At 42.1% G+C, this 24,609-nt stretch overlaps 1 protein-coding gene and 1 long non-coding RNA gene across 6 annotated transcripts in view; both read left to right on the plus strand.

Moving 5' to 3' along the window:
- Positions 1-1,277, plus strand: part of klhl25 (kelch like family member 25) — a 45,644-nt gene extending 44,367 nt beyond the window's left edge. The window contains exon 11 of the mRNA XM_086027872.1: positions 83-1,277. Within this exon, the coding sequence (XP_085883998.1) occupies positions 83-469 (387 nt within the window). The 3' untranslated portion in view covers positions 470-1,277. The remainder of the gene's footprint in view (positions 1-82) is intronic.
- A 7,551-nt stretch (positions 1,278-8,828) lies between these two features.
- LOC147148077 (uncharacterized) lies at positions 8,829-23,079 on the plus strand. 5 transcript variants are annotated; one of them, XR_015086545.1, is made up of 5 exons: positions 8,829-9,209; positions 18,717-18,832; positions 19,649-19,809; positions 19,871-19,986; positions 21,033-23,079. It is a non-coding gene; the product is annotated as an uncharacterized LOC147148077 (long non-coding RNA). The 5 variants fall into 5 exon arrangements; XR_015086548.1 differs by having other exon boundaries at positions 19,932-19,986; XR_015086547.1 differs by having other exon boundaries at positions 19,649-19,778; positions 19,858-19,986.
- The last annotated feature ends 1,530 nt before the right edge of the window (positions 23,080-24,609 follow it).

Below are 24,609 nucleotides of genomic sequence, written 5' to 3' on the forward strand. Positions count from 1 at the left end.
GCAGGTCTAGGTTTTGGCGTCATGTACGCTAATGTTTGTGTTTCACTGTAAATGGTTGTCATTCACTGTGTTGTGTTTCTAGGTCCAGTGCTATGACCCTGTTGGGAACCGCTGGAATATTGCAGCTGAATGCCCGCAACCTTGGCGCTATACAGCAGCTGCAGTCTTGGGGAGTCAGATCTTCATTATGGGTGGTGACACAGAATTCACAGCCGCCTCTGCTTATCGGTTTGACTGTGAAACGAATCAGTGGAGTCGTGTGGGTGACATGACATCCAAACGGATGAGCTGCCATGCTGTGGCCTCCGGAAATAAGCTCTATGTGGTTGGAGGTTACTTTGGGACACAAAGGTGCAAAACATTGGATTGTTATGATCCAACATCTGATAGCTGGAACTCTATCACCACTGTGCCTTATTCACTGATACCCACCGCCTTTGTCAGCACGTGGAAACACCTACCTGACTAAGTGCAATACAACATGAGGTGGAATTTGAATGACTGATCAAAGTGCTTTTGGTAGGTTGGTGCTTTGTGTTGCACTGTTTAACTCATTCACTGCCATTGATAAGTGTGGCAGTGTACCACATGTATGGCAACACATTAAGCATTCCCAGTGAAAACGTTAGGAGAGTACAACTTTCTGATATCAGTTTATCTCAAGCTACTGGGACGCAATCTGGCGGAAAAATAACCTAATTCTTTAATGGTTTGGTAACATGGGATTGTCTAATAGGCATATTGAATAGTTCGTAAAGATGAATGGATAGCTCCATCAGCCAACACTGCCTCACGCTGCCCGTTATTTTCAACGATTAAATTTGGCTTTTTATTTTAACATGTTTACCAGTGAACCCGGTACTACAAAGGACAGAGGGTAGTACCGGGACAACATTCGCAGAGACAATTTCACTATCGCAGCAGCAACGAGTCTGTGGCGGTCAACGCTCCCTTTCCCTCCCCGCTCAGTGCTGCTTGGCTCCCGGCTGGCCGAAGGAGCCTCTCCCATCACAAAGCTCCCCTCACAGAGATCAACTAACTCTTGAGCCGTGAGAACATTGGTCCTGCTTGTATACTGTACATGCTTGTCATTATTACTTTGTTGTTACTGATTGTATTCTTTTCACAACCCCAATTTGTTGTATCTGCAACATACAATGACAAAGATTTTTTTTATACTGTTCACGTTCAATCTTTATGTAGAACACTCTAGTTGTTTTCAGTACTCTGCATCTGTAAAACTGAATGGCTCATTAAATTAGATCTGGATCCACTGATCGCTTGGCTGATAACATTAGCAATTATAAAGGTAATACATCATTCACGGTAACTTAATTTTAGTCAACAGCAAATATAGTTTGAAGAATTTGCTGCTGTCATTGTTATTGCCAGTGATGGGCACTTTATTTTGTCAGTCCTGGGCATCCTTCCGTCATCATCCCTCCGTCCTTATTCATAAAAATAATCATCCTCCGACCCCGTCCATCCTTGTCCTTTTAAAGCGCTTCCATCCTTGCATTCCGTCAGTACTCCCCCCAACCCCCTCAAAATATAAAATTAAAAGCGTTTGTGCATGACGCCATGCGATTGATGCTAAGGGCAGATGTTTAGTAATTCATTAACATTATTTAAAGCTCATTAACTGGCTAATTTCCTATTCACATCCCCTTACTGACTGGGAGTACCGTGAATGCATTGATTTGTTTACAACTGTTTAGATATCAACCAAGATAGCATTTAGCTGCCAACACAACCACCGTCGGTCACCAGCATACAGAGCCCGCCAGGGGACATCACAAGAATATTTAAGATTGTGTTATAACGCAATACTATTGTTTTATTGCAAAACGTATGCATTGTAACGCATTACGTTTTTAGTTTTTATTGTGTTAACCCTGAAAAAAATTATTAAAATTATAATTACTACAAAATAAAGCAATGTTACTTTAGGAGGAGAACAAAGGACTTCCACTTCCGAATCGTAGCTTTAAGTGTACGGCGGCGCTGGCATGAGCATGAATGACTGTTTGGAGAGATTTTTACGCTGTAGAGAGGATCCAGACAAGGACATACTTAACATGCAAAGGGATAAGGTATGTGCAAATCATGGCCTATAATGTTTAACAGTACAATAGTGATCCGTTCAAATTTCTTTTTATTTTACATTGTCGTCGTAATTCCAAGACAGGTACATTTATTATTTTTTTTAAAAGTTCTACAGATTTTTACGCTGTAGAGAGGATCTAGACAAGGACATACTTAACATGCAAAGGGATAAGGTATGTACAAATCATGGCCTATAATGTTTAACAGTACAATAGTGATCCGTTCAAATTTCTTTTTATTTTACATTGTCGTCGTAATTCCAAGACAGGTACATTTATTATTATTTTTTTTAAAAGTTCTAATATTTTTTCTGCGTGTTTTTCTTAAAAGTAGCGATAAGAATAACGTTAAGGCACCAAATCAATAAGCAGTATCGTTAATCGTAGTAGCAGAGCTGGGCATTTTACTAAAAATTCACGGTCTATTCATCGCCTACAGCCACTGTACCCTTCCGCCGTCCGTTTATCCGCCATTTTGTCCGGCCGGAAAAAATAGTACCCGCCTATGGGCCAGTCCGCCTATCATTTTAAACGGGCTTCCGTCAGTGTTTACGACTACAAACTGCAACCAACTACCCCTAAATTTTCATCCGCCCTTTGTGAGGGCCCTTTATAGCTGCTCACAGCTCTAGTTTCTCAATTCTTTTTAAAAATTCTGTTGACCCACACTACATTCAATTGGTTAAGTTTAATTCCTGCTGCAACTAGCGATGGATGTCCGCTAATGTTAGCCAAATTGGCCGAGTGAATATTGTCATTCGTGCCTGTTTAACTCAATGTGCCTTATGTCTGTTTGGTGTATTTGACCCGCCGTCCCCATCCCACCACCAACAATTACATTTTTCCGACTATTTTCCCAATTTTAATTCTCATCCCTGATATTGTATATCTATTGCTATGAAAGGAAAAGTGACAGCTCTTAAACACAATGACACATCACCAGGATCTTGCACAATCCACAATGCTCGAGTTAAAATGTATCTGTGGTTGTCGGATGAAAAAATAAAAGCAAGCTTGTAATAGCTCACACGACCTATCTGTCCGTGAGCCCCCGGCAGCTAACGCACGCAGACATACTTGCTCCTTCTTGGCCTGCAGGAAGCTGAGCTGTGATGCAGCATCGTTGAAAGGCTAATCTGGATCGATATTTGCTGCGCTGGCAGTACCTGCTCAAACAGGGTTCTGAGCAATGAAAAAGCTATCATGGCAGAATGCAAAGCATATGGATGTCTCAATAATTGAAATACATCAAAGTGAAAAAACAAGCATTAGCATTAAGGCTATACATGAATCGGTGGTTGCTCAAATTGAGTAGCGAATTGGCCGTTAAAAGTGAGTCTCATCACACGCACGTCTCACGTCCACGTATGTATGTGGGAGAAGTGCATGCACCGTGAGACACCCCGCTATATCAGAGAACAAAACACGGAAGTGTTTGCATGTGTATGGGAATATTTAGATGGCTATCAAGCATTAAATTCAACTGCTAGAACGCCCAGGGGTTTGTACAACTTTTTTGCAAAAACTATTGAACAACAAATCTGGGTGATATTTGACAAACAACTCTGCTGGCTACTAGTAGATGACGTTAATTTGTAAATGGCCATTCCCTGCCAAAATAGCAGGTGATATGGCGGGGTGACATCGTCAAATGTAAAGCATAAGTAGTCAAATGACCGCCTTCTGGGCGTTCTAGTAACACTAGTCTACTAGTGTTAGCACTAGAACGCCAGCTAGACAGTTCATCAACACTTTTTTTCTTTGTTACTTCATTGCTAGCAGTGGCAGATGAAGGAAGTTCGGCCACTTGCACGCTGGTAGCTTAGCACTAGCTAGCAGCTTGAACAACAAGCTGATGGATTTAAATTTAGTCCAAAAGGATAAGTGCTAGTTTCTATCAGTTGTCAGCAAAATGGGCGTCAGTCAGTGACTGACTTAAAGATCCAACAAGCTCCCGACTAGACACAAAGATGGGAACACCCGATATAAATTAACAAACTTTACAATACTGCTCTGTTTCTCCAATGCCTCGAAATGTGCCGTCGGAGGTACCATTCAAGGGAAAACCACTCTTCCCCCAAAACCACACTGCCTGTATTTTGGTCTTCCTTTTTACAAACATGATTGAAAGGCGAAATAGTACATGAAGACCAGTTGTGTAGTTGGGTTTGTTTTGAGTTTTGTTTAGCCAAATTCATATAGAATAGCTGTATTATGGAATGGAATCCATATCCACCCATATGCAGCACTCCTGTTTACATCGTCTCTTGCATTTACTGTTTTTTTTCCCCCTCACTTCTTTAAAAATGCATGCTGTGTAAGTGCAACTTGTACTTGAGTAGATAGCCTGAATAGCATTTTTGTCTTAATACTTTGTCCACCACTTGTGTATGCAGTACTTTTAACATAACAGCGGTCAACATAGTTTCCTTTTGGAATCAATATTTTCCATGCCATACTATCGCAAATTAGAGTTATCCATGCACACAAATGTTTCTATCATAAATTTAATGGTGCGGTGTGCAAAACTGAATACAGTGCAGAATGATTGTCAAACAACTGTACATTTTAGATGATAAAAGTATCATAAATAATTCAACACAGCTGAGTATAATCAATTAAGAAGCCAATTCAGGGGTTTTCCTTGTTCAGATTGAGGCAGAGGTGGTACCATCCTGACCATGTGCCATGACCAGTGCCGCCTTTACCTACTCATAGGCCCCAGGGCTCACCATCAAATGTAGGCCCCCCTCCCCAACTCTAAAGCCCCTATCCCAAACATTTGCAATTGTTGGTGAAAGTAGAAAAATCACGACAGAGTTCGTTCCAGGTTGTAAATGTTCGCCAAACTCGTCAGACATGAGTCTTTGTTGCTTGTTGCACATTTGAACATGTTCAAAATTTCCTTGCGTCAAGAAAAATCCGTACAACTGTTGGCAAATATCTGGCAAACGTTTTGCGAACATTTGCAACATTGAACAAATCCTGGCGAAAACTTTTACGTGAACGCATCATTTGCTGCCTTCGAAAACACTGCAAATGTTCGCTGCTCAGTGGCTTAAAGGGCTTTTCTCATTTTTTAACATTGACAAACAGATGAGCATGCATATTAATGCATTTAATACATTTTAACAAATAGAATAGCCAACAAGTCAAAGGATTCACACACTATAGTTTTTATAAAGCAATAGTGCATATCCCAATCACCACTATGAATTAAAAAAATATTTTAATTGTATTGCACTGATATAACAAACAACTGCAGACACCAACAACATGATGCCCTGCGCCAAATACAAACAAGGCAGGGTAGAAAACTTGCCACTATCTTAACGGAAACGGCACACTTTGACAACGTTAGACAGGGAGCAAAAGAAGGGGCGAGCATTCAACACGATACCAGAAAAAAGACAGGCGGACAGCTCCTCCAGACCGCGGTTCGCTCTCGCTTCCAGCGCTGGGGGTGCGCAGGCGAGCCCCCCATCCATCCGAGAGCATTACGGCGAGCGCCGCGTTTCTACGATCTCCGAGCGAGCAAGTGACCCTCTCTACGGCCACGCCGTTGCACAAAATCGCCTGCGGCTTGGTCAATTCATGGCAAGAATTTAATGTGATTGACAAAAAAAATCAACACCTTTTTTTTCTATTAAGTTAAGTGTTCCAATAAAAATGATTATCATGACATTAAAGCATTCATTTATTAACACTAGAGCCACAATTTTTAAAGTGTTGCAAAGAGACACATTATGGGCGAACATAGAATAGATATGAGCTTACAAATATATGCTTTCTTATTTTCCGCGTTTGGACAAGCCCTTTAACAGGCGTGCCTACATATAAAAGTGCTGACATAGCAGCCGACCAGAAAGTAAAAAGTGAGGCGTTTCCTACTATTTACAAAATGTATCTTTCATTGTTAAAAAAGAAAGCCCAGTCATTGCTCATTTTTAAGAAAGGAAAATCAAGAGGAGACAAGTATCTTTCAGATTGATCAAGGCTTCCTCCATTGTCCTCATGCCGTCACTTGTAAATAAGTGTTACGTGAGGATTGGGATTTTGACCCATACGCAGACATGACACGGAAGATGTAGAGTAAAAAGTCTAATAACGAAAATACAAAGTAACAACAGAGAGCTGGTTTGGAAGAGAGTTTGCATCCTCACATGAAGACGGTTTAACATACTGATGTGTCACTGTCTAACTCAAACTTTTAATCTGTAAGACTTCAGGCCTGTAAAACCTTTTATATTTTTGCTTTTATTACACATGCCCTGTCTGTCTGTCTGTCTGTCTTGTTGGACCAATTATCGATTATATGTTATGCATCGCTATTATTTGTGTGTAAATGGCAAATGGACTGTCACTTGTATAACGCTTTTCTACCTTTGGTACTCAAAGCGCTTCACACTGTACCTCATCTACCTCCTGATGATGCAGAATTGGGAGCAACTGGAGGTTCAGTATCTTGCTCAAGGATACTTCTCCTTCTACTTCTACTAATATTATAGACCACACTATACAGTTAAATATGCTCATAAGTTAACTTCACCAGCTAGAGTATGGCAGAAAATTTAGCATTTTCCTTTTAAGGTCTTGAAATCATTATTAAATAAATTAATCCCCGATTTTTTAAAAGTAACTTTAAAGTAACTTGTCATGTCATCTTCCAAACCGCTTATCCTATACAGGGTCGCGGGGAGTTGCTGGAGCCTATCCCAGCCGTCAATGGGCGAAGGCAGACTACACCCCGAACTGGTCGCCAGCCAGTCGCAGGGCACACATAGACACTGTCACTGAGCGGGAATCGATCCCACGCTGCCCGCACACAACTCAGGCGTGTGTACCACTACACTATCAGTGGACCATTTTAAAGTAACTTAAACTTGAGTAATACATTACTCTACTAATAGAGTAATATTGTAAAGAAACTTATTACTTTCACATGCAAGTAACTAGTAATATGTAATGCATTACATTTTGGAAGTAACTTGCCCAACACTGCAAACGACCATGATCTTTTTATCACTAGCGAGACATTTACCTTGTAAATAACGCTGTTATTGAGACAACATCTTAAAGATATGCACTGTTAAACCCAGCCACATTGTTACTACTTCCTGAGGATGGAGGAAGACATGATTGCCACACTGTAAACACAAACATTCATATTACTCAGAAGTATTGTGTTGAACTAACTCACTTTTTGATAATTTGTTTTAAACATTCATTTTAATCAAGTTGTAAATAATTCCTGATGAAGAAATTAATTTACTCAGTTGTCTTTTTAAATTAAGTATTTAGAACGTTTGGATTTTTTTTCATAGTGAAATGCTGTCTATCCCATTGGAACATCACATTTTTATTGTTTTCCTGTTACAAACACATTTATTGCATACAATAACTAATATATCGTTGTTGGCATCACAATTTAAAAAAAACTAAAAACCATCCATCAATTCATTATCCAAACCGCTTTATTCTCGCAAGGGTCGCGGGTTCGATCCCCGGCCGTTATGACCATGTTGAAGTATCCTTGAGCAAGATGCTGAACCTCCAGTTAATCAGGAGTCATCAGGAGGTAAATGAGGTACACTGTGTGAAGCACTTTGATTACCAAGGGTAGATACGCGCTATACAAGTGTTAGCCCATTCACCCATTTAGCACTATAAACTCAAAACAATTAAGTTGGTGGAAGTACTGTGCACTCAATATTAATTGCTTGTTTAAACGTAAAGAGTTCAAGTTAAGTTTAGTTATTATTTCTAAGGCAGTGAGTTTCCATGTTATTTTTTTTAAAGTACACTGAACTTCTTGTTTGGGAGAATAGAGGCATGATAACATCAACGGGCAAGCCAGTTATGCATGCAGAATTCTTATCAAAGCTTTTGGATGCAATACAACTGGCACACTTACTCTAGCCGTCTGCAAGTGTGCAACGCACACATCAGGCACAGACATTGTGTCCCGTGGGAACGCATTTGCAGTTAAGACAACTAATGTCGCAGCTACAGGACCAAGGCATGCGTTAGCAGTGAAAGAGGGCATATTAAATGACATGCAACACCTGAAGCTGAACAAGAACTTTAAAAAAATATAAAAAAAATAAATAAATCCATTTCTTACTTATGAATTTCTTTTAATTGATCCAAGAAGAGGGAAGAATTATTGTGTAACAACAATGGACGCCAGCTCCGGTGAGCACAGAGCCTCACCCCCGGTGACCCCCTGTGGCTTCATTCAATCAAGCCGTCTCTCGCGGCTTGGCCAAGACATCACACCCCCAGGTAGAGCACGTGCCACCCCTAGTGGCGAGTGTGAAGATGGACTGAACTAGACTTCAACTGAAAACTAATTAAAATGATGTTTTAATTTGCGTCCAATGTGTTCGTGTTGACCTCCCTCTACAGGACATGAAATGAAAACAACACCCAATGTATGATGTTTGAATTATTTCAGATGTAGTTGTGTTCGAGTTCTGACCACTTGTGCAAATAAAAACCCACAACAACTGTGTTCTGTGTTCAATCACCCTTATGTGAATGTGACCGACCGGTTGCTCAGTGGTAAGAGAAAAAACACAACAACAGGTATTTTAACTTTGCTGCTCACGTGTGCCAAGCTCCAAAAAAATCTTTATTTCACAAATTTGGGGAAAAAGCGCTCAATGCGGCCCAGGTGTGCCTAGGGAGGGGGTGCACCCCCCACGTGTGCCGTCCTAACAACCACGGCACACGTGGGGACCCGAAGGTCTGTGGTCACCACGTTCTAGCCTCACCAGCTAGCTAGCCAGCACAGCGCGGCCGCACCCCAACAAGGTGTGACACCCTCCCTCAACGAGGATCACAGCGTACGTCCAGCAAAAAGCCGATGTTCCCGCACGACCTGTGTCTGGGCGCCTGAAAAGGGTAGCCCCAACTGGTCTGAACTACGCAGCGTGCTGAGCCGCAGAACCCCGTGGCTGTTGCGACCAATTTTCCTTGGTTAATAACTTTGCTTTTCATTTTTGGACTCAGCTTTTCTTCTTCTTCTGGCTCCCCAGTGACGTCACTCTCCATGGCAACGTCTCCTTCCTTTCTCCCGGCCATCGACGCCAACCAAAACCAGTAAGTGCAGCTTGCAATCCCTTACGGGCCATACGATTGGTGCATAATTAATTTTGGGAATCAAGTAGAGCTTGGCACGTGTCAGCTAACTTTAGCCGGGTACGCTAGCTCACTGTTCATTACACGCGCACGCACGCACACTCATATCGTCCAGTCCTCAATGCCCCCTTTCGTCACAAACCTTCGATATTCGTTTCCTTCATTTATTTAGACTTGTCTTGGTAAAGAATTTCTTTATTGTGTTTCTATTCCCGCTTCTGACCATTGCAGTGTGTCATTTAGATTTCCATAGCTGTAGAAAATAAATTGTCATTTACAGAAACCTAGTGTGAATTGTGTGTTTCAGTCAAAGTTTCAATCACTGATCTGGTAAATCGGATTTACAAATCTTTAATGTAGCGCCTTCATATATTAAGACTGAATTACGAGGACTTTTTCGTCCATTTTGTCCAAAGAATCAACCCAAAACGGGCCTGGCGGCGAGCGAGAGTTAGTGCAGGCATTAACCCAATCGCCGCCCATTTATTAAATTAATATTTAATACTAGTCATACGCTACAATTGTTTGGTCATCACAGATGCCTTTTCAACATGGATAGAACTACAGAGGATAGAACTATTCCCTGTCAACCATCCAGACGCGTTGACGGTGGCAAAAGCACTTTGCGGGGATATCATTCCCGGTATTTGTAAAAACAAAAACAACATACAATGATAATGGCATCCATTTTGTTAACCAAAATTGTGGTTAGAGATCGGAGTGATAGTTCTCATTGATCAGAGATTCATGGTGCTTGCCATCCTCAAATTGCTGGAATAGTGGGAATGATGAATGGGACAGTAGAAGATAGACTGGAGTAGTGCGTTAAGAAGCGGGAAGCACTTTTCATAATGCATAATACATGTACGCATACGGACTAACAAGAAAGTGTTACATTTTTCTTGTACAGTAATAAGAATAAGCACACACGCACACCCCACACTCACAGGGTGAACGGCTGTTGGCATTTATGGCACACTTTCAGTAGACCAAATACCGGATGATAACGCGCCACTCGACGACACATTACTGACACACATGCAAAATAGTGAGTGAACCTTTTGGGAGCTTAGAGGGCAATAGAATGGTATAGATTGTGGAACATCACTTTACTGCATATCGATGTCGAGCATGTGACTTGTATAAACCATAATTTATAGGGAAATGCTACTTAGTGTGTTTTTATACAAGTTGCACATACAAGCACAGTATCCTTTACTTGGGGTTTTATTATTCGACTGAACAAAATAGGACTATGCTAATATTGCCTAATGCTAATTAATGTGTTCTCAAAATGGGTTGAAATTGTGCTATTACTGTGACATGGACATTGTGTAAATATATCATTACGGTATACCACAAATGATTTGGAGGGATAATGGAAGTCATTTTGTTATTATTGTTGAATAACAGGACAAAATGTTGGTTATCCAGTTAAAGTCCATAAATGGTGAAAAGAACGAGCTGCAATGTAAGAGAAAAAAAAAAAAAAAGGGGGAGGAAAACAAAAGGCCGTCCGTTTGAAATTCTGTATGGAATACTATTTATGTTACCGATTATAAATAACCCATTAGGTCCTGGGCGAATGGAAGACATTGACTTAAGTGACTATAATGAGGAAAATGCTTTACGACGAGGAAGTGAAAATGTCTAATCAAATGCCAGAGGATTCTGCCAGATGAATCTCTACCCGTGCAAGGCCAGCCTCCCATCAGACCTAAACCCCAAGTGTTGCTCCAGTCCACGATGGGAAGGCCATTCCAAGTGGTGTTATGACCTTGACTGCTGTGAGGACCTAGGACTCCCCCAGCTGTTTTGGAGTTGTGGAGTCATAAGGCCTGGCCATCGCACAGAGTCACTGGCTATCCAGGCTCCCTCTTACATCGACAGGAGGGTGAGATGCGATCTGAACCAAAGGTGGGCTGTCCTTCCCTTGCCTTTCCTGAGGGGGCTGGAGAGGGAACTGGCACGAGAGCATTGTGCGACACACATATTTGATCAAGCACGGGAAAAGAACACTTTTAGTTGCACCACATAGAGAGGTGAAGTGCTGGTAACCTCTACCTCTTGAAGATATAAAGATGATTGGAGCCAGAGGGGACAGCTGGTGGTGGTGCGGAGATGCTTGACTGTCTGAAAAAAAATTACCAATGGATGTAACAGACCTTTGTGCCCTAGTGACTTTGTTATTACTTGTGTCTGTACATCCCATGCCTGTACAAGAGTTAACAACTAGATGATCCAACATGCATTGATGCCATTGGTGTTCCCCGTGGGGTTCCGAGTGCGTACAAATTGTTAGTGAGTCAAATAACAGCAGGATTTGAGTCCTTCCTCTGTTGGTGGTGTAAAAAACATAGCAAGAACGTAGACAGGATCAACGACATCCATTGCAACGCACAACAAATTGGGCAATTGGACAGAGAGTGGGTTTGAAGCTGTAAATGAACAGCTATCAGCCACCTCGCTTATGGCATTCCAGAACGCGACGGTTGTTGACGTGTTGTTGGTTGAGACAGAAGGAGTATGTGCTATTATCGGAGAGCAGTTCTGCACATTCGTTCCCAACAACACAGCTGCAGATGGCAGCCTTACCGAGGCCATAGAGGGACCCCGATCCCTTGAATGGCAGGATGAAGGAACACTCTGTCCCACACACCATGCGGGACTCCTGGATGAATGCCTTGGGAAAATGCATAGCCCTGGTATCCTCAATTTTCGTATCAATCGCTGTTTTTGCAACTTCTTGACCTTGTGTGGATGTTGTTTGTTGTAGTCCTTAACAGATTGATGACAACAGCAATCCCCCCATTTGGAACCGAATGGCTCAATTGTATCCTTTACTGGTTCCTGACAGTAAAGGTGATGATGATGGCGAACATTGTTACCTGGCTGATTCGTTTCCAGATTTAGGTGTCTATGAATACAGATTAACGGTGCCTCCGAGGGTAAATATAGTTGTTTTCATAATAATGGGTGAAAGAAATTGGACAATGGGTTTGAGCAACTATGTGATAAACAGGAGGGAATGAGAGAATAATTGTTCCTATCATATTGCTCTCATTTTTATTGTAAGGTTTTCTTTCAGCATTATAAACTTGTTTTAATCATGTAAGTCGAAGTTGCTTGTGAAGAAAGTGGAATGTGAGTAGGACACAGCCGCAAAATAGGAATGATGCTCTTATTGAAGAGCATCCCGTGGTAAGACACTGAGTCCTTGGGACGGAATAAAACAATAACAATGGACTGTGCAAATGTAAGAAAAACAGTGGGGAATGTAAGAACAATAATGTATATAATGATTAATGTGTTAGATTTTTCATGATTAGGCTTGTTAGCTTTATTGGCTTTGTAGGTTTAGCTTTATATTATATAAAAATGGGGGAATATAAGAATAATAATGTATATCATGATTCATGTGTTAGATTTTTATTATTAGGCTTGTTAGCTTTATTAGCTTGTGGGTTTAGATTTAGCTTTTTCCATATCCGGGCCCAACTTGCTTGGTGTGCTTTGCTTCCACATATGTATGATAATGGCTCACACACACATAGACAAAACAAGTTCAGATTGTTCCGGCTGCTTTCACTTCCCTTTGCCTTGGAGATGGAACACCTTTGTAATCAGGGACTCAGAAGAAAATAAAAAGAGAGGAGGCGCAGGAGCCGGGCAGAGGGTTTTAGGAACTGTAATATTACACTTACCTGCGCTCTCCTTGCAAGAACAAAGACAATATTGTGACGAGTGTCTTCTCTCCTCATTGTGTGCGTTGTTTACTAATGTCTCACTTGGTGTGAACCTGACACTGCTGTAGCAGAATCCAAGGGCAGCCGCAGAGGTTGCGCCGCCGGAGCAGAGTCAGACGACAGCTGAAGGCCTTGCGCCGCCGTAACAGAATCAGAAGGAGGCTGCAAAGCTTGCGCCGCTCGGGCAGAGTCAGAGCCTGATGATGCTGAGGAGCCAGGACAGAGACCTGCATTTGTTGAGGCGCCAGGAAGGGGGCCTGGCACTGCAGAGGAGCCGGCATGGGAGCGTGTAGTTGCCGAGGTGCCGGGAAGAGGGCCTGGCACTGCCGAGGCACCGGGTGCAGAGGAGCCGACATGGGAGCCTGTAGTTGCCAGGGTGCTGGGAAGGGCGCCTGGCACTGCCGAGAAGCCGGAATGGGAGCATGTAGCTGCCGAGGTGCCGGTAAGGGGCCGCCTTTTGCTGAGGCACTAGAACGGGGGCCGGCATTTGCTGAGGCGCCGGGATGAGGGCCTGGCACTGCAAGGCGGGCCGGCATGGGAGCCTGTAGTTTCCGAGGTGCCAGGAAGGGGGCCTGGCTCTGCCGAGGCATCGGGACTGGGGCCGGCATTTGCTGTCTCACTAGCCTGCCACCATAGATGGACAAGACACCAGGGGTTGGGAGTACAGATAGTGAGCAAGGTAGACTAAGAGAAACAGGATGAACGGGACTAGGTGAAGAAGTACGCAGTGAACGACGTGCCGAAAAAAGCAGGGAGTGTAATGACTTAGGTATAGGTTCATAATGAGGTGGCTTAGAAAAGGCTGGATTAAAGGAGGATCCAAAATCTCTACTCGGGCGCCTACGTTGACCACCCCGTGGGGGTCCCATGTATATTTCCAACCGGGCACCCAAAGAAGGGTCTGAAGGGAAGGGTTCAGCGGTGGACACTAAGGGTACAGTTTCGGATTGACGCACTTGGAAAAAGCGGACGTACGAGAGGAACGAGAACCTCACCGGGGGTCCCGTGTAAATGGCTAACCTGGCGCCCAAGCCAGGGTCTGATGGGAAGGGTACTGGAGTGGACACTAAGGGATCATCATCAGAAAAACGTGGCAAAAACTGACAAGGGCTTGCAAAATGACCCTGGAAGGGACCGGGAAAACCAAAATCAGCGTCAAAATCTGAATCGGATACTAAGGGATCATCATTGGAAAAACGTGACAAAAACTGACAAGGCAGTTAGTTAGTTAGTTGACTGGGGAAGAGACCAGGAAAACCAAAATCAGTGTCAAAATCTGAATCATAAACTAATCGGTCATCTTCCAGGGAGTGGTCACCTGGGCAGGCGGCGTCTCGGCCCGGGACAAGAAGCGGCTGGACAAACTGGTCAGGAGGGCCGGCTCTCTCCTGGGCTGCTCCCTGGACTCTGTGGACTCGGTGGGGGACAGGAGAATGTTGGCCAAGCTGTCATCAATGCTGGGCAACCCGGACCACCCCCTCCAGGGCACCCTAACAGCACTCCACAGCACCTTCAGTGACAGACTGTTACACCCTCGCTGTGCAAAGGAGAGATTCCGCCGTTCCTTCTTGCCTGCTGCTGTCAGACTCTTTAACAAGAACATTGTGTAGTCTCTACAAACTGGCGGACATTAGTGCAATTGTGCAGGTCTGCACCTGAGCTCATATCGTGCAATACCCAATATTCCCCACTACTGTAATACCGTGCAATACTCAACATTCCCCACTACTGTTAGTCTAGTTTTATTTTGATCCAATGCTGTTCCTTACATTTCACCACAGCACTGCAGCACTGCAGCACTGTCACTTGTATTTTTCCTCTGTACTATGTACTGGCCAAAATGAGTGTTCCTCATACTTTTTATGTAGATGTATGTTGGTGTGTATATACATGTGTATATACACATGTTACTGCTTATATCTACATAGGTTTGATCCCGAATGTTTGCCGTCAATGTTATACATTAATGGCCACATTATGCCGCCGTCCCTGTGTGACCTATATCTTTGCTGCTGTAACAATGAAAATTTCCCCACTGTGGGATCAATAAAGGCATTCTTATCTTATCTTATCTTATCTTAAGGAATCATACAAAAACTAACAAGGGCTTGAAAAAACAATAAGCCCAAAATCAATGTCAAAATCAGTAAGATTAACCAGATCATGGCCATCTTCACAGTCAGAAAAATCTGAGTCTAAAAACAAAACATCAGGTGTCAAACTAGAATGGGAATGTACAAAACTAGGACACTAAGTAGATGGCAAAGATGAGATAGACGTGGAAGAAAAGACAGAGCATACACAAAGGGTGTGGGGGTGGTCGGCAGGCTGAGGACGGTTGGAGGCAGACCGGGACTTGCAACGGCCTGAGCGACCCATTGTGGAGGAGTGACACGAGAGGTGCCCAGTGAAAAGGCAAAGCAGCAGCCGGTGAAACAATCACTTCCTGATTGGAGGTGGAGGGATGGTTAGGAGCAGGTGGTGACGTCTTTGGCTTAAGGGATTGTGTCTGAGTCTGCTGGGTCCACGACTGGTCAGTACGTTCTGTCACCTGAGGATCGGGATTTGAACCCATACGCAGACATGACACGGAAGTTGTAGAGTAAAAAGTCTTTATCAACAAAAATACAAAGTAACAACAGAGATCTGGATTGGAAAACAGTTTGCATCCTCACTCGAAGAAGGTTTGACGTACTGACAACGTGTCGCTGTGTAACTCAAACTTTTAAACTGGGAGACTTCAGACCTATATGACCTCATAAAGGACAAAGCATAAAAGGACCACAGCAACTGATACATCACGTAACAACAGTCATAACAATAAGTCCGCCAAAATAGCAGTAAATCATTTAACCGATGGCGCGCTGCAGGTTCAGATTGAAAAGAGTCGCTTGAAACCCGGCAAAGATCCGCATGCAGTTAATGATGAAGGCCTGATATGCCGCCTCCATAGTGGCGAACACTGCAACTGTAATACGTTGGGAAATCAATCGCGCTGTGTTGAGCAATATCAATCATTGTGGCTGGAGGCAGGAACACAAATAGCTGGAGGCTTCGCAATTTTGATTGTAGGAAAAACGCTGTGATTTATTTATTTATTTTTTCATTAAAAAATTGATATAGTTGCTGTCCTGTGAAAAACACTTTTCTCCAATTTTGGAAACTGTTTTAATTTGCACATAAATGCGATGTCTGTAACGCGGAATCAAGATTCATGTAAAAATAGGAACATGAAAAAAATGGAGATAAGTGTTTTTCACATGACAGCGACGATATATTTACTTTCAAATGGGGTGCTCTCATTTACACCATACACTCATTTTGTATTGTTTTATTTTTAATTGACTCTGTTTAGTATAACCAATTGGCCTGTGAATCTGCTATTACTGTATAAAATTAGTCACATGCAGTTAGAATTGAGAGTGCAGAGCTGGCAATTTTTGATAAGAGAAGGGGGGAGAGTCATGAGCAAATAAAGATCTGCGACCATAAACCCCCATTAGTCATTACAAATCAATCGCACTGTTGAGCAATATCAATCATTCTGGCTGGGGGCGCCCGCTTCTCAATTTCGAATGTAGGAAAAACCCTGTGATTTTTTTTTTTCATTAAAAAATTGGTATATTTACTTTCAAATGGGCTGCTCTCATTTACACCATACACTCATTTTGTATTGTTTTATTTTTAATTAACTGTTTAGTACAACTGATTGGCCTGTAAATCTGTCATTACTGTATATATCAGTCACATGCAGTTACAATTGAGAGTGCAGAGCTGCCATTTTTTGATAAGAGAAGGGGGGGGAATCATGATCAAATAAAGATCTGCGATCATAAATCCCCATTAGTCATTACAAATAATTGACCTGTAAATGAAATAAGATGTGCTTTAACTGCAGACTTTCAGCTTTAATTTTAGGGCATCTACATCCATATCAGGTGAATGGTGTCGAAATTACAACAGTTGGTATACCAGTATGCAGAGCTGGGCAGTCCGTCCCTGGACCGGACCGGTCGGACCCTCCGGCCTGCCCGGATGCCCATTTTTGGGGCGGAGGGGTGGGGGGTGACAAATTAAAAAAAATGTCTGGACTAAGCATGGCCGGAAGTTGATTTTAGTCCGGCCCACTAATCGGCCCTCATGCGTGTGACGTGCTCGCGAGGCGGCAAAAAATCATTTCAGCCTACTCGGTGATAAGCTTCTTTTTAGGCTTCTTTCTACTCCCGCGTCGGCGCAAGCGACAACTGCTGTTATAGGGATTGTGGTATTGCCCCCCACCCCACCCCCTCTTATAATGGTATGCCCCAGTTGCAGGTGGGAGACGCGGGTTACGTGATGTGACGATAAGGAAATACAAACACGCTTGAGCGCACGTTGCTGTCTCACATGTTGCGATGACATACAGTTTCCCCACACGGAGACGGATGAGCCACGCAGCTCATTGCTGCTGTTGCAAAGTCCCATCACTCAAAGTAAACAAGCTACTCACCCACGTTCCCCTTAGTCGCCACCTTCCAAATCGTTTTCGCAATAAAATTAAATGTATCGTCGAGTCATCTCGTGTCCCTTTATGGTTGTAGCAGGCACGATATGCATTGTTGTCGCTGTCTTTTTGAAGCCACGCCCTCCGACTTTGTGGACAATTTGTGTCCACGAGTATATTCAGACGCTAGCACATCAAGGTGGAGTTCATGCACTTTTTCTGGCATTCACTACTTCCGGAAATTCGCCATGGCAAACCTGCAGTGTATAGTGGTTTGCTGGCATGCTTTTATTTTGAAGGCCGTGAAGGAGGGGAAATGTGCAAAATAAATGAGTAACTTGACTCCGACTTCTGCGACTTCTTCTTCTGCGACTCATCTCTATAATTATTGGACCGAAATAATTATACAATACGACAAATTCAACCCCGGGGTACGCAATGCAAGGAAGCACGCAGTTGGGTAAATACTACTGGCGCATTTGAAGCATGTCCACAGCGGGTTCGAATAGTAAATTAGCCAGCTAATGATCCTTAAAAAGCCTCTGCCGTTAGCGTCGCTTTTTTGGGTTGGGGGGCGAAATGGGGCGGAGGCCGACAACGTTTATGAATATGGCCGGAGGGCCGCGGCCGGAAGGGTACCCAAGTCAAGGGTGGAGGATCGCGGCTGGACCGGCAAAAAATGGTCAATTGCCCAGCCCTGCCAGTATGTGACACTCACTTTTTAAGGGACTGAACATAATGGGACAATTGGCTGTTCAGCTGTTTCATGGCCGTGTATTACTCCCTCATTAACCCAGTTACAAGGAGCACATTAAAGATCTAGAGTTAATTTAAACACTTTACCACAAGAATTCACATCACGTCACACTTACACTGGACCTCTGCTGGCGATATGTTGACAGCATGTCTCGATATGCTAAATTTGGCCTTCTTGCAGTTCAAAACAAATTACTTTCCATTTCAAATACACATCTTAACATGACATCTACCGGTAGTCTACAAACACCATGCAGTACTTTCCAACTAGCGATGCTGGGGTAACTACATTCTAACTAGCGATGGTAAACAAACAAACTGTAATCAAATTACAGTGTGAGGGAGTGTTCCAATGTTAAAATAATCTGTTATTACCCCAGGCTTTAAAGGGACCCATTTTTCCTTAAACGAGCCTCACATAACTGAGAACTGTGTACTGTGTTGCTCCATTTTGTGGTGATTCATATGACTGTTGCCTGGTAGGTGCACTCCAAAGCGGTCAACAAGGTCTTCGTGCTTTGATCTCTGGTCCATGTAACTCATGATCTCATCAATGGGCTCAGAAAATCCTCAGACTAGCCAACACTTACCCTTGGTAGGTAAGTAACTTTTGTCGATCTGTAATATGTGTAACACAAACAAAATTGAAATGTTGCTCTCAAGGACCCACAGTCTCAAAAAATGACATAATGCAATCATAACCAATCCCACAATGTTTTTTATACCTACATTCATGTTGTTTGACGTGCTTATAGATGGACAGATCTGAAGACTATCACCAGTGGATTATAGATGTCTTCATGATAAAAAGCACACGCTAAAACAGTTTGGTCAAAAATAACTATTATTGTGTTCAATTTGACCCAATAGCTGTGTTAAAAAAGGACCGACCCAGACTTGCGTCAATTTAAACCAAGAAATTGGGTTATTCAGCTTTGACCCAACTTTTAGGATTAAATGAACACAACAAATTGGGTTATTACATTTTGACCCAAATTTTAGGGTTAAATGAACACAACAAATTGGGTCAAAACAATGCAAAATAATTGGGTTATTCCACCATTTTTTTAAAATTTATTTATCTATCCATTGATAATGCTAAGGATACTGCCCCGTACCAAAAACGTATTAACAACAAAAAGTGAAGGTTTCGCAAAATGTGTATTTATTTCAGGCACATCACTATAGACGTTAACATAATTTCAACAACAATAAACAGTAGGGATGATGCACATGTGGGAGACATAATAAAGAGCATGACAGTAGTCCAGACGAGACGAAATAAAAGCCTCGCACAACTTTTTCCAAATACGCTAAGGATAAAAATGGTTTAACTTTAGATAAAAGACGAAGATGATAAAGGCCTGACTTAAAGACTGTTGATCTGATTATTAAATTTAAAATCACTGTCAAAGGTGACGCCAGGGTTAGTGGCAGAGGGGTGAACATAATCTCCTGGGGACCTAAATCCAACAAAGGATCAGTGGAGCCAAAGATCACAACTTCGATTTGGAGGTTTTGGGCCAACCAAGCCCAAGTAGGAGTGTAAGAGGGCCTCCAGCTGTTTTTGAAATAGGTAAGTAAATCTGCATAAAAATTGTATGAGATGCTGTGTTTTTTGAAGATTTGACTGGTAGGAGATAAAGTACGAGCAGAACTGGGCCAAGAAATTAACCCTGAGGTACTCCACAATGCAAGGGCGCGGATGCCGAGGAAAGTACCTCAGCCCAGCAGAGAAGGCCCTCCCACCGAGGTAAAACCTGAACCTGTCTAAAGCAGTCCCCCTGACACCCCCACATTCATGCAGGCGATTTAAAATAATTGTATGGTTGGCAGCTGTCAAGTCTAAAAACGCTCAAATAGCAGAACAATATGAATCAGTTATGAAAAGCAGGTCATTTAAAAACCTTTAAAAGTGCAGACTGTGCTAAAAACATTAAGAGAACATTTTTGCGGTCTGTCACTATATTTGTTTGTATTAAGTAGAGGAAAAAAATATGGAAACATGAAAAACAAAACAGACCAACAAATACTACACTACAACACTAGCACTTTGTTGCGCCACCTTTGGCTTTTCTAACAGCTTGCAGTTGCTGAGGCATGGACTTAACCAGTGACAAACAGTATTCTTCTTCTGCTTGTTGTGAACAACTCAGCTTTGCGTATTGAAGCCTTGTTGACCATGTTCTTACTTCTGACCACAAGAGTTTTGACTTGATTGAGATCCGAACTATTTGCAGGCCACAATATTGACATTATGTAGTATTTTCATGCACTCTGTTTAAAATAAAAAAAATAAAACGACAGACACAAGATAAACCGTAGCCAGTGAAGACAAGGTTTGTTAGTTTGATCTACTTTGCCATGTTTTCAAAGACATGCCGGTGAAAACTGAAAATAACAATACTAAATAACCAATCTCTGTAAACACATTTATGTTTCATAAATTTACGTGTCCTACGCACAGAAAATAGTATACAGTCTGCTTTTTCGCATTTTATCATTTATAGATAATATCGTGAAGTGGCCAGCAGAGGGTATCATTTTATCATTTATAGGTAATATCGTGAAGTGGCCAGCAGAGGGTGTCATTAAAACATTTGATTCAAGACAGTCAGGGTCATACTGGGCCCCAAATTCAGCTGACAATTTGGGTTTCTCCTGCCGCGTTCCTAGGTCCCAACTATGCTACAAACCAATGAGCGGTGACAATGATTTTAGGTCTCATCATTTTTGTCAAAATACAATTGCCTACAGTACATCGATCTGACGCCCATCTCTACCGGACTATTATTGCAGGTTCATGGTCCATTCTCTTCCTTCTCCTCCTTCCTCCCCAGTAAGATGGCTACATCTTCCTGCTTCTCCAAGACCAGCACTACCTCCTCACCGCCACCATCATGACCGGGGTCACCCAGTCCCTCAATAACCCCTCTGCTAGGGATCTTCAACATTGATGATAGCAATAGTCATCAGAATTATTATCAGAGATGGGCATCGCCTATTTCCAAATGCATATTTAATCTACCCACAGGGTCCCGGTCAGTCGGAGTCAGCCAACCGGCTTTGAGAACGGACTTAAACTGCACCACGTCACACGCAGGTGCCGCACTCCTGACACGCGGCCGAGTAAGGAAAAAATAAAAAAGGAAAGTGTTATGTACCCTGATGTCCCACAGATGCAATGACATGTGCCCCATTTTGTTTTAATTTCACAGATCACCACGCTGTGCGTGTGTGTGTCTGTTGTTTTTGTTTGATATTTTTTCGTTGTTTGGCAGCGTCTCTGCTCGTGCGTTGCCTGCTTGTGACGTGAAGATTACGTTCTCGACACCGATCGGCTGTCGCTGACAAGGGATGGACCGGGATCATGTGGTCGATTAAACATGCAGGACGGAACGTGGTGGCGGTTAGGTGATGCCCAGCTCTGAGTATTATGTTGGTAATACACCAAGGCAATCCATTAAAAGGCCAATTTCTTTCTCACACACACATACGTTATTTTATGTCAGAATAATCCAGATCTTTTGTTCACGTCAAATAATTTGTAATTATCCCTTTATTGCGTGAAGTGCAATGTTACCTAATCACAAAGTCGGGTCAGAGAGACTTGATCATTTTTTGAGGGTGAGTAACAAGAAGACTCAATCATGCTCTGCTATGGATAAGGACTGATGTTTTAACTATATGTTATCATTCAAAGTGTTACCAAATCACTTGCATAACCGGTGCATGGCCTGCTGATGGCTCTCATCATGATTCGCCGGGGTCCTAGCGTTTCAGGAATAACTTTATAACCCTTTTCAGATTGATAGATATCAGTTACTTTATTTCTAATCTATACTTGAATCTTTTGGATCATGGCATTTTGTTGGAGCTTTTTGCCAACTTCATTTTGTCATACAGGTGTTTTTTTTTCTGTGTGTGGTTTTTTTCGGTGATATTGATTGATCCAGTCTGGAGGTAATCAGGCTTGGACATTGCCAGTGAAAATGAAGTAAAAAATGTCATCCACGGCAATAGTGGATACAGGAAGTAAAAAAGCTTTGCACACCAGTGGTGTTACTGGGATGCCAGGTGTGGGTGGGCATTAGTCTTACCTGGGGGGGCAAAAAAGTGCTACCTCAAGTAGGTCGAAATCCATTGTAGGGCTACAGCACCTTAAAACGTGTTTTGTTTTCTCCTTAAAGGGACGGTGGGGCCGGGATGGCCATGTTTTCACTAACACGTTCATTTGATATATTTTTTGATCAGGAAAATGAAAAGAGTTGTCATTTTCTATTTTATCAATAAATTTGGGAGAAATTAGGAAATAAGTGACTCCATGAATAACGCCCCTTGTTAATGAGGAGAACGCCCCCTAGCATACCATTGGGGACTGTGTTTCTAAAGTTTTTAAAAAAAAGTTCTATATGCTGATGATACAACTTTGTACTGGTCTGGAGAAAACCTTGAGCAGCTTCTGGAGACTGTGGAAAAATAATTAAATGTATTAAAAAACTGGTTTGACTCTAACAAATTATCTCTGAATTTAAACAAAACCAAGTATATATTCTTTAGTACCAAACAAATTAAACAAAAAGTCAAAATTATCATCAATCCTATTGAAATAGAAAGAGTATATGAAACTAAATTTCTTGGAGGTATTATATGAAAAATTATGTTGGAAATCACACATGTAAAATGTTAAAAGAATTTCAAAAACTATAGGTATTCTTTATAAAACCAAGGATATCCTAAATAAGGTGCTCATTATTACTGCCATACCTGACATACGGCGTGGAGATATGGAGTCACACTTATAAAACAAACACTCAGTCTATCTTTAAGATACAAAAAAGGGCCATACGAATTATTAACCACTCATCTTATATAGAACGAACTAATCCATTATTTATCAAGTTAAACACTCAAATTCCATGACTTAGTTGAATTTAAAACAGCACAAATAATGTATAAAGCCTACTATAATCAACTTTGCCACAGTATCCAGAAGCTGTTCAAAATCAGAGAAGGTTGTTATAGGTTAAGGGGCACAAACGTCTTTAAAAAATCAAAGACAAGAACAAACATAAAGAAAATGTGTTTCTTCAAAAGGTGTGAATTTATGGAATAATTATGATATACAACTGAAAAGTTGTGAATCATTTTCAGTATTTAAAAAGAGGTTTAAAAATATAGTATTACAAAAATATATAAATCAAGTATAGACACAGGAAATGAAAGTGAAACTCTTAATTAACTGTCTTTAGTTTTTGGTTTATGAATATGAATATAATATGATTAAGTGGAAATGAGTAGACGTGCACATTTATTTGGATGAGGAATGGCCCCATTTTCTCGACCGACAACACGCCGTCCAATTTGGAACGTAAACAGCTGAAAAGGTACGTTCCAATGCAGCCACACTCGGTTGTGGAGTCAGCTTCACTGGAACTTTTGTTTTGGTCGCTGAACATTGACGCTTGTTCGATGAGGGCTTACCTCACTCTCTGGCGACTCTCTGTCTGACAACGCATGCGACAGCTTGGAAGGCAACCCCGCGACTTGAAGATCAACGCAGGATGGACGCAGAGTGAGGAGCTAATGTTGTTGTTCTAACAGCTTTTGTTTTAATGACCTGAAGCTAGTTGTTGCTATTAGCTGTCCAATTATCCTACCTTTAGCTGGGGAGGTAAGAGGGGGGCGTAAAGCTCCAATCTGCCTGCTGCTGCTGCAAGCCGCCGTCTCCCTACTGAGAGTTGACACGAGTTTAGCGTCGCTAAATGTCTGGAATATAACCAGTTGGGGTTCGAGTGCGCATTCATGCTCTTGTTAATTTCAGCTTGTGAAAGTGGAGGAGCAATCGCCACGGTATTTTTGATTTTGTGGAGGTGGTCATGATGAGATCACGTTTTATGTCAATAAATCCAAACTATTGTGCAGAACACGTTTATACTTAAGCAGGTTTAAGAGGACAAGAGTAGTAATGTGCATTTGCATTTTGGTGGCGATCGGTCACCGTTTTAGACAACAGAACTGACAAAGCGAGCAATATTAACACGCTTGGCTCCCTCCCGTGACGTGGTCAGCTGAGACCGAAAACATAACACAAGCCACGACCCAGAAAGGGGCGGGGCAATTTGTCTTAAACCTAATCACAAAAAAAGCGCCTAAATCACTACAGAGTCTTTTGAGGTGGGCATTTTAGCACTAATGTCATTTTTACATGCAAAACTGTAAGTGCCAATGTTAAGCTCACCCAAGTGTCTCTTTAATTGAGATAACTGTTGTCGTATTTGGGCTGAACAAATAAAAGTTGATTTTATTGTATTTATCAAGACATCCATAACTGAACAGTATGGACATGCAGGTGACAATGTTTTTTTTGTTTTGG

The sequence above is a fragment of the Filicampus tigris genome, chromosome 4 (assembly GCF_054856515.1).
Source record: "Filicampus tigris isolate MCC_2025a chromosome 4, RoL_Ftig_1.0, whole genome shotgun sequence".
Taxonomy (NCBI): Eukaryota; Metazoa; Chordata; class Actinopteri; order Syngnathiformes; family Syngnathidae; genus Filicampus; species Filicampus tigris.